Genomic DNA, 17,799 nt, shown 5'->3' on the forward strand with positions numbered 1-17,799 from the left:
GTCACTTGGACTATTTTGATGATGCTTTTATTACCTTTCTGGACATGGACAGTATACCGTACATACATTTTCAATGGAGGGACAGAAAGCTCTCGGACTAAATCTAAAATATCTTGAACTGTGTTCCGAAGATGAACGGAGGTCTTACGGGCTTGGAACGACATGAGGGTGAGTCATTAATGACATCATTTTCATTTTTGGGTGAACTAACCCTTTAAGACGATATGCATGAATTGCCAAATTATGCATTATGCAGGCTTGTACTACACAGCAATAACATCCATTCAGTGGTTCATATCAAATGACCAGCCTGCAGTCCCCATTTTCTTCTGTATTGTGGAGAGCAATGTTGTTTTTTCCTCTAGGGCACCACTAGATTTCCGAAATTGGCAACCACAGATGAGACAGTATGTTGTGCTCTTTTTTTCCATTAAATGTAGACATGCTATTGCAGCAATAATTTAATGAAGCAGCTACTGCAAGCATTTCACACTACAGGCCCCGTATAATATAGATGCAACCCATTTCATTTCCTTTGCAGCAGTGGGCATACTAAACAGTTTGAGGTATTTTACATAAAATGCTCTTCATCATTTATCAGAATAATGAATATTCATAGACTCATGTTGCATTTTTGCATCAATGGGTCTGGCATATGTGTGCGTACAGTATATAATATTATCTCTGAGAATTTACAGAAACATAAAACACACCTTAACTCTACAATCAGTCCTGCAGTGACGGTCTGAATTTCATTTGCGGCACCAGCCCCACTTTTTTATAGAAATAAAAACCATTTAGTTCAGTTGAACAATGGATGCTAAAATTATAAACTGAAAGCGTCTGCTCTGCATACAGCACAAGCTGCAGAAAGTCAGATTTCACTTATCACAAATAAGGAAAATAAGGAGATATGACTGACAAGACCTCATCATGACCCCTAAAAGGTCTATATATACAGTATATATATGCACAGAATGACGACTTGCTATACCTGCTTTGCTGTAATGAGAAAGGACTTTGTGTTGAAAAATAACTAGAGCAAAGCATTTAATTTGATTTGACTCATAGCTCTCCTAATTATAATAAAACTAGTGTGTGCTGCTATCACAGCAAAATTCCACATAGCCTTTAGCAATCCAGTGATTTCAGTGAAGGCAAATCAGAAACATCTTTGATTTCAGGAGCTGCAACAACATACAGTAGGGCTGGAAAACATGTCTTTGATCCTCTGTTTTGGTCTTTATATAGAACAAAAAGTACACAGGGCTGAAGATTTCATCTGAACTGTAACAAACTAGAGGACAGGAGAATAGCTGCTGGGGGAAAAGAGTAAGGAGGCACTGTAATGTCAATGTTTGCTTTCTGCTGAAGCCACCAACAAATTCGGAGACTATTTTGTTCTTAATCACGCATTAATGTTAAAATTATGAATCAGTTGTGATGGCTTATATTTAGTCAGACTAACAATTACACTGATTTAAGATCCACAGCAGATTCCTGACATTATTGACTTTGGAAGGATGAAGTACAGAAAATGTTTTTTCAATATGAGCTCCCAGAGCTCTCAGAAGCTTTATGAGCTGGATTTGTACAGTGTCTCTGCTGGTAACTAAAAATCTGTGACAATCTAGCTAGTTAAAGGAGTCATCGGATGCCCATTTTCCACAAGTTGGTATGATTCTTTAGGGTCTTCATGTAAAGTTTATAACACACTTTGGTTAAAATTCTTCAATGATTGTGTAAAACAACACGCTTTTTACCTCCTCAAAAACAGCTCTGTTCACAGCGACCCGTTTCGGTGAATGTCTCATTAAATGATAATGAGCAACTGCTCACCATCCATCTGTGGGGGGTGTCGACACAAGACACGTAAAGTGCTGCCTTGTATACAACAGTATACAAATGGCTGAGGGCGTAAATATGCTAATACTGGACAGTCTGTCAGTGGTCGTGGGCGGAGCATAAGCAATATGACATCATATTGCTCTGAAAATCCAATCGGCTTGATTATTGAGAGTGTTTAGGCTTTTTAAAAAAAAAATTTAAAAAAAAGGAGTGAATGGATTGTTTTCATTGTATGGTGGTTGTGTCCACACACTGCAAAGACACATTTATATGCAAACACCATATAAAAGTGAATTTTGCATCCGATGACCCCTTTAATATTTATAAACACACCGATACAAACACAGCTTTAGTCTTAGACCTGACCTCATGAAACTAAAGCATGTGTCTTGCTGTTCTGGATTAATCACAATAATGGACTGTTGTGGTTTTATCTAAATATCATTATATTTGCCATTGTTTTCACCACCACCACCACAACTGCATCTTCACCGCTGAACTAAACTATACCAATCATACAGTAAACAACACCAACTGACACCAGAGCTGGTTTAAACCTCAAAAGGCAGACTGCACCAAGATGAAGAAAGAAAGGTCAGCTGTGAGAGATCTCTCTTTGGGCATCCCCTAAACTGGAATGAAAAAACATCCACACACTTTGGTACAGATGTTAGCTTATAGAGTCAGGGACCTTTGCTACCCCTAGAGTTTGTATTATATTATACGCAATTAGTGGAGTTTACTTGTTTTGTGTACTTCTTATCAAACCTGCAGATAAAAAAGTACTTTTTGCGCTTCGTATCATTGCCAGAGCTTCTGTGCAGCCAGTCACACTCTTCTCATAATAAAATAATGGCTAACTTTGATGTAGAGCACTTCCACGGGCTAAACTTCAGATGCTCTGTTAATTTCAGCTTCTTGAAGCCATACATTACCATGAAGTAGATGCATCAGAGAGCATGGAAACATTTCAGCTCATTAATAGTTCTGCTCTTTGGCTGAGCTGGCCAGAAATATTTTTGAGGAAAGGGTAGTTAATAAGGAGAATTCAAGCTCAAGTTAGATAATGAGCTTGCTCAGCTGAAGGCCCACCATGCTAAGATGTTTTTGCCAGAGATCAGACTGTATTACCCCAATAGATTTCTTCACCCTTGTCATCTCAAATGAGTCTAAGGATGGCTTAGTAAAATTGGGTAGAACTTTGTTTTGTTCCAGAGTCTCTAGGCTTCTCTGGGGGAAACTGCTGTCTTCTCAGCGGAGAGTAGAGAGACGGCTTTGGATGGCTGGTAGGTATCCAGGGCTACTGAGTGAGATTGACTGCTCAGAGATATCAGTCAATGAGCAGGCCAGTGATTCACCTGTCATGCCTCCTGCTGCTGAGCAATGTCATTATCGCCCCTTGGAGGTGCCTGTCCCAACGGTGTCAGTTGATAGGGTGCAGAACTTTAATTGTGTGGTGGTTGAGGAAAGCAAGCAGGCAGGACTCGGGTGGACACATTTGTGACACACACCTCTTACTGGTCATTCTCTGACAGGATGAGCCAAGTAAAAGATACACTGGAATACATGGAATGGATCAGTGCATGTTAAGTTAAGTTTGTTGGTTCTAAAAGTCCTCTATTCTCGAATTCTTACAATATGAATGGCAAAGTTAAGAAGTCCAATGCATCAGTTTGAATCAGAAGGCGTTTTCTCCCCAACAATTCGTTTGGATCACACTATGTTGTGCTTGTATGAACTTGGTGAAACAGAAGTGTTGTTCAGAGTCCCTGCAGTCACTTGAGGTCTTTATATTTATTACTGTGGCAGTTGTTTGCATGTTTTTAGTTGTATTATGGTTGGGGCAGTCGAGTATGAATGAAACATGAACTACATGTGAGAGTTCAGCATTCCATAATGCTTGCATCATTCTAATTTGGGTAAAAATGGAAAGAAATACTGCTCTCTGCTTTAAAATATATGATAATCCATAAGTTTTATAAGCCCAGAGGGATGCAAATAAAATAAAACACAGAAAGACATCAGCAGTTGAAGGGTTAGTTCACCCAAAAATTTAAATTCGGTCATTAATTACTCACCCTCATTTCGTTCCAAACCCGGAAGACTTTCGTTCATCTTCGGAAACACAAATGAAGATATTTTTGATGAAATCAGAGAGATTTCTGTCCCTCCACTGACAGTCCACGCAGCTACCACTTTGATGCTTCAAAAAGTTCATAAAGAGATGGTAAAACGAATCCATATGAATCGAGCGATTTAGTCCAAATTTTCTAAAGAGACCCAATCACTTTATATGATGAAGAGATTTAATTTAGACTTTTATTTACATATAAGCATTCAACTCCCACTTCAGTTGTGGTAAACAGAAGCTCAAGCATGTTCGCTTGAGACGCGAGAACCAATGAGGTTCATTCTCGTGTGTTACGCAGGACATATGAGCTTCTGCAAATACCAATGAGGTTTGTTCTCGCGAGTCAGGTTCGGTTGAGCTTCAGTTTATGTTAGCTGAATTTAGAACACTAAACTGACAGGAACAGCTCCGGTGGACTACAGTGACTGTAGTTATAAATACTATTACTTAGAGTAATAGTATTTATAACTAGCTGTATATAAAAACAATAGGAAGTAGAATTTTATTTTAATTGCCGCTTGGCACTAGCCTGGTTCTACCAGACTCTCGTACATTTCATTTGTACAGAGAGTCTGGCCTCGCTCCATTGAGAAACGTTTACTTCCTTGAAGGCGGGTTCTCTGTTAAAGTTCAAAACTATTGGATCTGCCCAGAGTCACTCAGGATCTGCCATAACCAATCGCTAACGTGTGGTCGTCCGAATGATCAGAGGATTATGTTTAGAATACGATGTCTGTCTTTTATAAAGTTTATAAAGCGACGAGAATACTTTTTGTGCGAAAAAAAAAAAAAGACTTTATTCCACTATTCATTTCCTTCTCTCTGTTCCTCGAGTCTTGATAAAGCAGCGCGTCTGTGTGTTGTACGTCACACGTAGGCTCACTATTGGCCGACGCTAGTCATGTGTGTGATCACATCAACGTCATCGTTCTCAGCCACTCCCTCTATTCGCTGATTGGTCCTACAAAAAATTTGTTTCTGGAAACCTAAGAATATACAGCAGTCCCAGACGTAGTACTGAAGGAAAATGAAATTGAGCGGAAGTACGTAGGAGGGCGGAGCCAGGCTAGCTTGGCACTGCACAAACACGTGTCTGCCGTGTGTTGCTGGGTTACTTGTGTGGTTTCGCTTTTGTGAAACAGGACTATTACTTAACCCACACCATTACCCTAACAGAAAGCTTTCTGCATTTCTACAATTTAATGAAAAACAAAAAACTTTGTATATTTTATACCATTTTTACACATGAGGACATACCCAAAAGGAGGTTTTGTCAGATTTAGCTCACCTCTGGGTACAAATTTGTTCTCAAAATAAAGTTAATATTGCAGGAAGCGCACAGAAAAAGATGTTAGGTTACGGGCAAATGCCCTGGTGTGTAACCTCTAAACAGACAGTTTGCATTATATTACACTCACGTCTTTAAAAGGTTTAGATCAAAGACCTGCAACTAAATTACTGTCATCACAAGGACACAAGAGAAAAAGCCTCTCAGATTCAAATCAACTTCTATTACTGCCAACATTTGAGCTACAGAGCATCAATAATCTACAGAGCAAATAATAATTACTTCTCATATGGCCTAAAAATCTGAAACATGTCCCATTTACACTAATGATTATAGCCTGAAGTCTGAAACTATTTTTGACAAGCTATTTTAACAAGTGCACTGCATTTCTAACAGATTTTTGGATCGAAAACAAGTTCTTAATTACTGTATCAAACTGATTTTGTGATATTTAAGCCAGAGCACATAAAGCAAGTACAAGTATTTTCTAAGAAGATTAAGTGCTTTTTCTAACAATTAAACCAGATTGCATTAAAATAATTATAGAGGAAAGAATCACATAGGCCACCGAAAAGAAAAAGAAAAAAAGTTCACAAAAGCCCAGTCGTACTTAATTAAAAACAATGGCAAGAGCATGTCTAATGGAAATGTTTCGATCTTAAGTGTTTTCTAGAACAATGAGCTTCCACATATTGAGCATGAGCTGTTTAACTGCACAATACATGAACTTCTAATGGGCTCCAGAATCAATAGCACAGTTTATGTGACATCTAATGCCTATAAAGGATTTCTTGTATTTGTAATTAGACAGGACTGATGAACCAGAGGGAAAGTGTACTGTGGGAGGACAGAAGAATGCACTCAGGCCTCTGTAGAGCGGCAACAGCAGCCTGCTGGGAAGTGAAGAGGGCTTCTGACCAGGGGGTCAGTTTTCTGCTCAGCTGACATGGTCCAGCTCTACCTCCTGCCATGTACATTAGTGGTCCTGTAGCATATCTGATCCTATGTGCTCTGATATCTAACAACTGCTGGCTTTTTTCCCCTTTAGATTACAAAAGATACAATACTTCTTTGCCAATACTAATCTGTGATCAATGTCGGTTAAAATTCCAATCAAAGGCACTCTGCAAGCTGTGTGGATCTAACAAAAAATGTCTTTCTTCTAAGTACAGTCTGTTTAAAATGTAAATTCACTGTATACATTTTTTATAAAACTATTCTAAAAAATGTGTCATGTTGAAAGCACAAGAATAATTTATACTGCAATGTAGTATTGTGCTGTGGTTTTCATGGCCATAAAGGCCTTTTCACAGCAAGAATAAAAACTATAACAGTAAATATAATGTCTATACATGGTCCACACCAATAGACGATAACGGTCTGTTTATTACAAGCGTGCACTTCACTTACGCTCTGTGAACATACATAATTGAAGAACGCACATTAAAGTAGGAAAAAAAGTGATTCCAACAATATAATTCCACTGTGTCGTTATTGTTATAGTGGTCTGGAAATAGACCAAGTAGTGTAAGGGGATTTCCAAAACATTTGTGAGCGTTTGAATACCTAAAAAAAAAACTAAAATATTTATTGTCCGTCTGATTGAACTGGATGCGACTGACACTGGGATGCACGTCTGCATGCATAATATTGTGCTGTTCGGTCTCATTTCTATGTTTTATTTTATAACACAGTACTATAGACTATGACAACAATGCTGCTAAAATCACATCAGTTTTTATTGCCTTGTCTTTGGGAGATCTGAGTATTTAAAAAATGACTCGGTCTTTAACAGAACTTACAAATAAAACTCTCCATACTCATCCATCAACAGATCCTCAGCAAGTCTGGCACCTCTGGGTTAAGAGATAAGTGAAGGTCAAACTGAATCTTATAAGGGATTGACTTTGTTGGTTTTTTTAACCTTCATTCTGCAACAAACACAGCATTCATTACACTTATTTTCTTGTGTATATCTGGCTATGTGTACATGCCCTGAGGGATGCTAACCTTTGTTTTCTGAGATCTTGAAGATTCTGACAGGCTGAACAGATGTTAGTGCCTAAGTGCTGCCAGGTGTGAGATCAAGCCCAGATAACAAGAATCACTCTACAATCTTGTAATTAGCCCTGGGTAATCACCAAGAGCTTCCAGTAACGCTTATCATGACAGAGAAAGAAAGAGAGAGGCAGAGGGAAGAAAATAACTCTAATATGTGACCAATTTCCTCTCCTGTCCATGGCATCTGCCCTCCATCAGCTGCACTCTTGTGCTCAGTGGAGTGCTCACTATTACCTTTCTCTACAGCTACTCTATCACGGTGCAGCCTTTCCCCTCACTACGATTTCTTCAACACTGTGGGGTATTGAGGCATTTTGTGTTTCTGTTCAGGTGGATGGGCACATGGCAAAAAATTCATCTCAGAAAGAACACGTGCCTTTCTGGAAAATCCCACAGAAAACACCACTGTAAACAGGGGTGCACACTTCACAATTCAATCAGAATATATTTCAGGGAATCACATTTTTTGATTATTCTGCTGTTTAAATGCAAAACTGTAGATACCTGCTCAAAGATCTTTTGTGTGGAATAAAGAAAATTAAAAAAAGAAACTTTCAGTATCATTAAAGAAAGAACGGTGATGTACCAATGTATTGATTCCCCCACAATCTCTGATAATGCATCTGTTTATCACTAATGGCTATGATACATCCCTTCAAACACTCACCATTACTGATCTCAGGCAAGTTGAATTTGGTGAAGTCCCACCACTGCAGACGATAGGTTGTGTTAGCGATGTTGCTGGCTACTGCAGATTGACCATCCCCAATTACAGCACCTTAAAAAACACAAGCAAAAAAAAAAAAAAAACATTCAGTCATATATTACTGATACAGCAATTTAAAAATGTCTCAATCAGTCAATATTTCCATGTAAATAGGTTGATTGTTCACATTGTTTACACATTCTTTACACTACCGTTCAAATGTTTGGTTTCTAAATATATCATGGTTTCTAAAATAGAACATTTTAAATTGTAATAATATTCCACACTATTACTGTTGTACTAATAAAATGCAGCCTTGCTGAGCATTAGAGACTTCTTTCAAAAATATTAATAAATCTTACCGACCCCAAACTTTTGAACTGTAGTGTATATCTGACCACAACAGCAACAGCAGATTACAAGAACAAGGAAAATGTAACAGTTTTCAACTAAAGACACTCTGTAGTGTTCAGTTGTGGTTTACATGGCTTCTCAGAATGCAACCGCAAGGCTTGTACACTCAAGCAGAACAGGAAAATTAATAACATGGTCCCTACTAATACTGATCAAACCCACAGTGCATATTCTTGTTAGGTTAGAGGATAGCAGATTAAAAATAATAGACAAAACCCAGGCGAAAGGTTTGCATTTATCCGCTATTTAATAAATCTTCTGCATGATTCTGCATCTGATCTAGACAATAACAGTTAAGCTTTGTTTGCCTCAGGAATCTCATCTATCTGCAATAACTTCTTCTGCTAAGAGTCTATCAATGGTTATATAAACCATATTACACTCTGGGCACTTAGCAAATAAGACAACACACTCGCCACTGAATTTAATACAGGTCTCTGCCTGCAACAAAACTCTTCTTTGAGGTAAACAAGGAAATGTCAGGCTGTCCTCTCCAGTGCTCAGCCTTGTCACCATAATTACAGAAGGGAAGAGGGAAGGCTTTGGCCAAACAGTACACTTAGAGGTCCATTTGCCAGTAGAGGGTCGATCCTGGGCCTGGCTAACATATTAGATTTGCCTGTTATGACCTGAACTCAAGGAGACGTAATGCAGACATAAATATCTATTACGCAGCTTCCCCCTGCACTCTGCTGTCTGCCCATTACGACCCACAGACACCCAGGTGCAGTAAGCTGGCATTCAGACGGGGCTTTCAGAAGCTGCTCTAACAGCCATGGACTAATGAGCTGGAGAGCTTCCCTCACTATAAAAGACCCTTTGGGAAACAGAATGATATGGAGTTTACACTAAACCTAACCTGAAATACAACACAGCACATCTAAGAGTGCTACGTAGGAAAACAGAAAGTACGCTGTATGCAAATAAAAAGACACAGAATTTACAATACCATTCAAAAGTTTTGTGTCGGCAATCATTTTTAATATTTTTCTCTTCTCTTTCCTGCTTTCAAAGGCTGCATTTATTTGATAGCTGTAAAAACAGTAATACTGTGAAATATTATTAAAATGTAAAATAACAAGTTTCTGTTTAACATTTTAACATGTAATTTATTCCTCTGATGACAAAGCTGAATTTTCAGCAGCCATTACTTCAGTGTCACATGCTGCTTCAGAAATCATTCTAATATGATGATGTGGTGCTCAAGAAACATTTCTTATTATTATTTTTATTATCATTTATTTGAAATCTAAATCTTTTGTAACATTATAAATGTCTTTACTGTCACTTTTGACCAATTGAATGCATCATTGCTGAATAAAAGTACCTTACTTACCCCAAACCTTTGAATAGTAGTGTAAGTTTTAGCCATATCGACAGAGATAAATGTAGGATTTGAAGGGGTAGGGGGAAATAAGGAAAGACAGAATGATATAAAGAACTGAGATGAGTGTGTTGATTGAAACCAAATCCTCAAAGTCTTTACAATCAAAAGTGCAGGTCAACAACAGGACAAATCACAAAAGAAACTGCTCTAAAATAGTCATTAATATGAGAGACACGTAAAACACATTAGTTTGCAACAAAGTCATCTTCAGAAAACAAAGGAGATAATTAATCATTTTACAGTAACATGGTTTTATTTTAGAGACAGTTTAGAGGAGTGGGGTGGAACAGATGAGGAACAAACAGAGTTTACAAGAATTAACTACACTTACGTGACCATTTTATCAACAACAACAACAAAAAAGCACTAGGACGAGGGTGAGGGATTAAGTATTTATCATCTGTCACAGTGCAGTTATGAGCTAAACCTTTTACACGCCCATCGTTTTCTTCATAGACGCACAACAAATTGCCCTGAAAAATGTAACTTTTGGGGGAGCAGAGTGCTTGAGGAGAATTTTATAAGGTAGACAGAGGTAGCAGAGACAATGGGGGGATACACTCATTAAAATATTCACAGATAAAATAAAATAAAAAGACAAGAATGGAGATGTATTTTATAGGTTCACTGCAACTCCTTGTTTGTTAAAGGGAGTTCACCCAAAAATATAAATAATAAAAATATAAAAGATCATCGTTTACTGACTCTCATGTCACTTCAAACCTGTATGAATTTCTTTCTTTGTGGAACACAAAAGATATTTTGAGAAAATGATTGGCACCCCTGGTAAAAATGATCGAAGATGGCTGTAAAAATAAATCTGCATTGTTTATCCTTTTGATCTTCCATTCAAAAAAATTGCCAAAGAATTGAAAGTGGGGGTAAATCACATTATGAAATAAAAGCTTTTCTCCAAAACACGTGGTGCATAATTTATTTTAAATACTTTTCACAACCTCCTTTTGCCAAGTTAATAGCTCTGGCTCTTCTATAAAGCCTGATGAGTTTGGAGAACACCTAACAAGAGATCAGAGACCATTCCTCCATACAGAATCTCTCTTCAGATTCCCATACCCATGTTGATGCTTCTCCTCTTCAGTTCACCCCACTCATTTTTTGGGGGTTCAGGTCAGGGAACTGGGACGGCCATGGCAGAAGCTTCGTTTTGTGCTCAGTGACACATTTTGATGTTTGTTTTGTGTCCTGATGGAAGATCCAACCACGGCACATTATAAGATTTCTAGCAGAGGCCATGAGGTTTTGATTTTTTTATCTGAAGATGTCCAGGATCTTCGGCAGGAAAATAGGCCCACAACATTAAAGCGGTATATTTAACCGTGGACATGGGGTACGTTTTATCCCTGTTTGCACCAAACAACAAATTTTTGTTAGTTTCATCTGACCATAGAATCCGGTCCCTTTTGAAGTTCCAGTCGTGTCTGACAACTGAATATGCTGGAGTTTGTTTTAGGATGAGCAAGGAGGATTTTTCTTGAAACCCTCCAAAACAACATGTGGTGATGTAGGGGTTGTTTGAGTTTTATTGAGGCTTTCTGACCCAAAGACTCAACTAATCTCAGCAATTCTCCATCTGTGATCCTTGGACAGTCTTTGGCCACTCAAACTTTCCTCCTCGCCGTGCATTAGGACGAACTTCCTCTTCCAGGCAGATCTGTAGCATCTTTAGTCGATTGGAACTACTTATTACCCTGATGGTGGAAATGGGAATTTTCAATGCTTCAGCTATTTTCTTACAGCCACTTTATATTTTGTGAAGCTCAACAATCTTTTGCTGCACATCAGAACTATATTATTTGGGTTTACTCATTGTGATGGATGACTAATGGAATTTGGCCTTTGTGTTTCCTCATATTTATACTCCTGTGAAACAAGAAATCATAGCTAGACAATTTCATGCTCCTAGTCACCTTAGTGTGCTAAAAAAATTAAATATTAATGGGAATATACTTCAGAGATATTTTACTCATAACAAATTTGAGGGGTGCCAATTGTGGGCCAACGTGTTTTGGAGAAAAACATTTATTTCACAATGTGATTTGGAAAAAAAATTCAATGTCAAATTCTCTTAATGCTAGGATTCAACAAGAGAGTTTGGATGATTAGTTTAACAGGTCTCAGAGTCTTGGCAGGATCAGTATTTCTCGCCCTGCTGGCTGATTAAACTTCTGCTCAAGACCAATTACAATCTCAGCACTCACAGGCACAGGCAGTTAGCACTGAGGAGGTCAGGTCTGCACCCTTTCACACAGAGCAGGAAAGCTGTTACAACCGTTAACTAGTCACCATTCCAGCTGGCATGAGCACTGCAATGTTGTCTGGATACAGTTCAGCAGCCCAGTATGTCATCTGGAGAGATTTTGATTGCATGAACAACAGATCTGACAAGCTGCATCCTCTTTCACTTTACCCAGAGGCTGCCGCTCTCAAAAGGCGACAGTATCAAAGGGATAAAATGCAAATATCATTTGAAATTGAAATTTTTGGTATAGTCCAGTTGATATGGTCAAAATTTGAGGTGATATGTTCACTTTTTCCTTAGCAACATAGCTTAAAAAGAATGTGTCAAACACAAAGATTTACTTCAAAAAAATCTATTTCAGAAAAACTTTGATTGTTTTGTTGTTGTTGAACCTATTCTTCAATGTCTCCTTCACAGTGTCCTCCACATGTGCTGTGAGCTGTGCACTTTAAGGAGGCTTTTTTTTGCATTTGCAATGCCTCCGGCAGCCTTTCTTGCAGCCACAATTTAAAGAGTTGAAGGATGGACTGGCTTGCCAGTGGAAGAGTTGACCACAATGGTCTCCAATCGCTTGAGTCCATCCAACCCCAGTCTGTTGGAGATAGCATATTTGGTGCCACCTCAAGTGCTTGTCCCCAACAGTGTCCTCCTTATTATCATGTTTGGTTCAGGAGATATAATACAAAATACATAATTCAGTTATGGCGGAAAGCAAAATGGCCGCCACAAGGTGTTTTTGCGATAGCTCCATTTCTGAAAATGTTAAGGGCCGCAAACTGTACATGTGTACCAAGTTTCATGCTTTTATGAAAAAAATCCCATAATTTTCGCATACCACCAGGACTAGTAGGCATATGGCCAATTAGACAGTTATTTACATTTACATTTATTCATTTAGCTGACGCTTTTATCCAAAGCGACTTACAATTGCTATATATGTCAGAGGTCGCACGCCTCTGGAGCAACTAGGGGTTAAGTGTCTTGCTCAGGGACACATTGGTGTCTCACAGTGGATTCGAACCCGGGTCTCTCACACCAAAGGCATGTGTCCTATCCATTGCGCCGCGCCCCACCCCAACTTAATCTGTAATGCAGTTATAATCTGTCCCAGCCACATTCACGATTTAAGTCGAGAGTCTTAAGTCTTAAGTCTTATCCTTGAGATCCCTGTCCTCTTTACATGAGTTTAAATTTAAGCTAAAGTTTTATCTTTTTGACAGGGCATTTCACTAAATCTCAATTATGGTTCTATTACATTATGTGTTAATGGTTTATTTTGCTCCTCCTTTTATGTTACCTTGTAAAGCACAGTGGTCAACTTCTGTTGTGTTATAAATAAAATGAAACGAAAATAGTCTCCTTAGCATTTATGCAATGTACTGAAGCCAAACCTGAGAAGGGAGTCAAGAAGATTCCACAGCGTTCCTGGTCACGTAATTTACATAGTTATAATTCATAAGCGGATATTATGCTTATTATGAATGAGCGTGCACGCACGCCCTATTTATTAATTATTGGAATTTATTAACACACGTTTTAACTATGAAATCGGATGTTTACGAAGCGCTTGTGAATCCGGATGAGAGTTTTCAGGAAGGTCTGTTTTATGTGAGAATTCACTACTATTTACAAAGGTTTCATGAATGAGGCAAATTAATTTCTGTCACATACAGTGCTACTACTATAAATTACTTTGTTTTTCACATCAATCTACACTTCATATACCATAATGATAAAGCAAAAAACAGATCTGTGATAACTTTGCAAATGTATTAAAAAGGAAAAACTGAGATACTTACATAGCATTAGTATTCATACCCTTTTCTGGGACACTTGATATTTAGCCCAGGTAGCATTCACTTCAAATAGAGTTAAACTGTGGCAAATTCAATTGAACAGGTATGGAAAGGCGCACACCTCTCTCATAAAAGGTCTAACAGCTGAAAATGCATATAAGAGCAAACAACACTTTCTCAGACTCAGAATCCTCTAATACATATAGCAAGAAATAGTTAGGATAGGATATGTATAATAGTTATGGGATATGTGACCCCTGACTTCTGAGTCTGTTCCCAATATTAAAGAATAAAGAGCAGCTGAGGGGAACTGATGTTGCACCTCTCAAAAACAGGTCACTACCTGGAGCTGCCCAGAAAGACAAAGACTACCAAAAAGAGAAAATGGGAGGGAGAGAGAAAGAGAGAGACCTCACCTGAACTTTTCATAGACTCAGCTGTGTTTTAAGAGTGGCTCGGCTGAGTGTTTCAAGGAACGATTACCCGAGGGAGTCTTTGTATGGCATGTGGTGCGTATGCTAAATGAGGTCATCATAAGTGTCCCACACAATAACAAAATTTAGGACGACTACCAAGAAAAGCGTGTTTCTTCATGAAAAAAACTAATTATATGAGTGCTTTTCAAAATGGTTGAAATTTACTTCACACCAAAACATAAATTAACAAACTGGCCATGCAGCAGAAATCAGTCATACGCCTCATGTATACTCACCAGCCTCTTTAGGACTGACCCGACAGAGCAGAGAGAGAGAGAGAGAGAGAGAGAGAGAGAGAGAGAGAGAGAGAGAGAGAGAGAGAGAGAGAGAGAGAGAGAAAGAGAGAGAGCGAGAGAGAGAGAGAGAGAGAGAGAGAGAGAGAGAGAGAGAGAGAGAGAGAGAGAGAGAGAGAGAGAGAGAGAGAGACCATTCCATTAAAGATAATCGGGTCTGTTTTTCATGCTCTGAAAAGTCCATATAAACTGGGTTTCTCTCTGACAACAAGAGCCTGAGGAATCCTTCAGGCCTGCAGCACTGGGTGGAGCAGGACTGAATGGATCAGAGCCGGGCTGAATTAGAGAGGGTCACTGTTCTCCATCACTACCCCTTCATTCATTACACACTCCATCCTAAGGCCCTCCAGCTCTGGCTTTGTCATACTATCTGTAGTTAAACAATATTTAATAGAACACACACACACACTACACACATACCCTATATTTCTCAACGTCGTTGCTTAAATGACCACTGATTAATGTAAAACATAAAATCTGACTTTTCGACAATGATTATATTTACTTGAGGCATACGATCGTATTTTCATGAATACTTTTTTCAGGGTTCCTGCAGGTTTTATGAAGGTAAATTTAAGATTTTTAAAGACCTCTTTAAGACCAAGTAAAGAAAATTTAATAGGATAGTTCACCCAAAAATAAAAATGTAATTTTTATTAGCGTTTATGATTAAAACAAGAACTGCAAGAATCTGCAAATGGGCTAAAAAAAAAAATTCAAAGGGAAGTTTTCATAACTCATTAATCGATATTTGTTCTTTTTTATAATATTGCATCTCAAGTAAATGTATCTTGATTTAAAGATATTTGTATTGGAAAACAAAAAATATTGAGGAAGATATCATTTTTTTGCAATGTATGCAACATTTAATGCCAAGACTTTATGAATTTATAGGGATGGTTCAGGTGTAATTTCAACCTAGGGTCCTTTAGCACCATTACCTCGAGCCAAAACCCCCCCCAGAAGCTTTTTTTCCCTTGGTCGAACATTATTAAAGTTAAGAGCTTATTTCCAGAAATCAGCCGAATGGCTTAGTGCAGGGGCTAACAGATCCAAGGTTGTATCTCGTAAATTACCCCACTAATAATGCCCGGAATGGTGCCAAACTTCTAAAGTAGTACAAATAGGTTCTGTACTCATAAAACGAGGCATTGGAAAGTTTGTAAGTACATCAGGAGTTTACTTAAACGTACAATATGTAATTTTTTCGCCGCTAGGGGTCGCTAACCTCTTACAATAACAAAGGCGTAGTTTGATGACGCAACATTTGCTAAGAATTATGGATCTTGTCGTCAACGTCAAGCCGACCGATCTAATAATGTTTATGGATGAGTAAATACATCGATGTTTTTATCATGACTGTGATATGAAGCAGGTCGGGATTGCTAAGAGACAGCTATCAGCTCCACACGCGACGCGAGTCCCGCGGATATAAAAGGAATATGGACATTTCATTCTACCGAACTACACGCGAGTGCAGAATTACAACTCACAGGTCAGTTTATTAGACAAATTAAACTTGTGAGGTAACGCAGCGCTGTTTCACTTGGTCTAACATTACACTATCACACTAAACTGCATTTGAATGTGTTGAAATGTATGTTATTCTGTGTTAGTTTGTCTGTATGAGACTAGCAGTAAGCTAGATCAACATTAGAATAACATACAGATCATATTCTAACATTTTATCATTGTTGAACTATATAACATTGATTAGTTTTATGTAAATGTGCTCACCTGTTTAATAAAGTAGGCTACATGTAGGAGCGGTCGAAGTCTCGGACGTGGAGCTCTCGGCATCTCGAAAACACCGCGCTGATATTGATTCTCGTTTTAGTTCTCCTTTTTTATCCAAAGTCTGCTTGCCATGGTCCATAATGTTTGAACGAAACAACAACAGCGTGCAGATAGACATTACGAACTACACAGTTGTCCACGTCTGTCGTCTTGGTTACTATTAGGGCTCTGGTTACTATGGCAGTACGAGCGGAAACCAGGGAGAACGCGGATTTGACGCCATTGACGGCGACAAAACGGAAATAAAGAAACGGTCCGTGGCTTCGAATTAAATTACAAATTTCTCCTGGTTTGAAAGTTGTTGGAAATAGTCGGGATAATGTAAGTACACAACTAAAAAAAATATATAACATAGTGATTTTTGCTATTTTTAAAGCAAAAAAAACTACATATTGTACCTTTAAATAACACTTGCCTGACGGCTTATGCTACCGCTAAACCGGACGTCGAGGTCACTTCCGTTATTTGGGAAAATAATAATCGCAATAATAATCACCCCGTATTATAGTCAAGTATCAAGTCAAGTATATTTGTATAGCGCTTTTCACAATACAGATTGTATCAAAGCAGCTTCACAGTATTAAATTAAAATAATACAACAAGGTTTGTTTCTAGTGGAATTTATTGATAAAATCAAATTAGATATCCCCAGAATATCCCCAACTGAGCAAGCCAAAGGCAACAAAGGCATTATACTGCTATTTCTCTTTACAGTAAATAACTGTGATTCCCATTGCATCATGGGAATTTTCTGTGACGTCAAACACCACATACAGAGACTTATTGTATTTTTTTAATTTGCTGTATACTACTGTATTTGATGTAACGGCCACTCTGGAACCATTCCATTGTGCTTTTTATTTCCTAATTTTTGCCTTACACCGCGTGTCTACAACGCTATAACAGCCAGAGGCTGTCTATACTGGACACATTGAAGTGACCGGACTATTAATGCAAAATGCAAATCTGTTTGTCCCTTGTCAGAATTAGCGCAAGCGCTTGGACTCGGAGTACCGTACGTCAGAAATATAACGGGGCATCACTATCACACTATCACTACACACTGTCTGGAAACTGTTGTGTCGCACCGGAGCATCCAGTGTAATATCACTGGGTTCTGACTGTCTTTTGTTGGATCGCGCCGTTCGTCGTTACAAATATATATTCTTAAGTTATAGTAGAAATAATAATACAAATTTAAAAAAATGGAGGTTAAAAATCTCTCTCTCTCTCTCTCTCTCAAAGACTGAGTACATTTGTGTTTGTGGACACACATACAGACCAGGGAACATTCTGATGTTGTCAGTCAAGGTCTGAACAGGAACCAATCTTTGGAGAAGTT

The 17,799-nt window shown here is 38.3% G+C and overlaps 1 protein-coding gene across 2 annotated transcripts in view; it reads right to left on the reverse strand.

The window, feature by feature from the left end:
* The window catches only part of ambra1a (autophagy/beclin-1 regulator 1a), a 120,110-nt gene that overhangs the window by 47,480 nt on the left and 54,831 nt on the right, over window positions 1-17,799 (reverse strand). For both annotated transcript variants that reach the window (XM_084405256.1, XM_084405255.1), the window contains one exon: window positions 7,996-8,106. In XM_084405256.1, the coding sequence (XP_084261382.1) occupies window positions 7,996-8,106 (111 nt within the window). The remainder of the gene's footprint in view (window positions 1-7,995; window positions 8,107-17,799) is intronic.

The sequence above is a fragment of the Rutilus rutilus genome (genome assembly GCF_951802725.1).
Source record: "Rutilus rutilus genome assembly, chromosome: 3".
Taxonomy (NCBI): Eukaryota; Metazoa; Chordata; class Actinopteri; order Cypriniformes; family Leuciscidae; genus Rutilus; species Rutilus rutilus.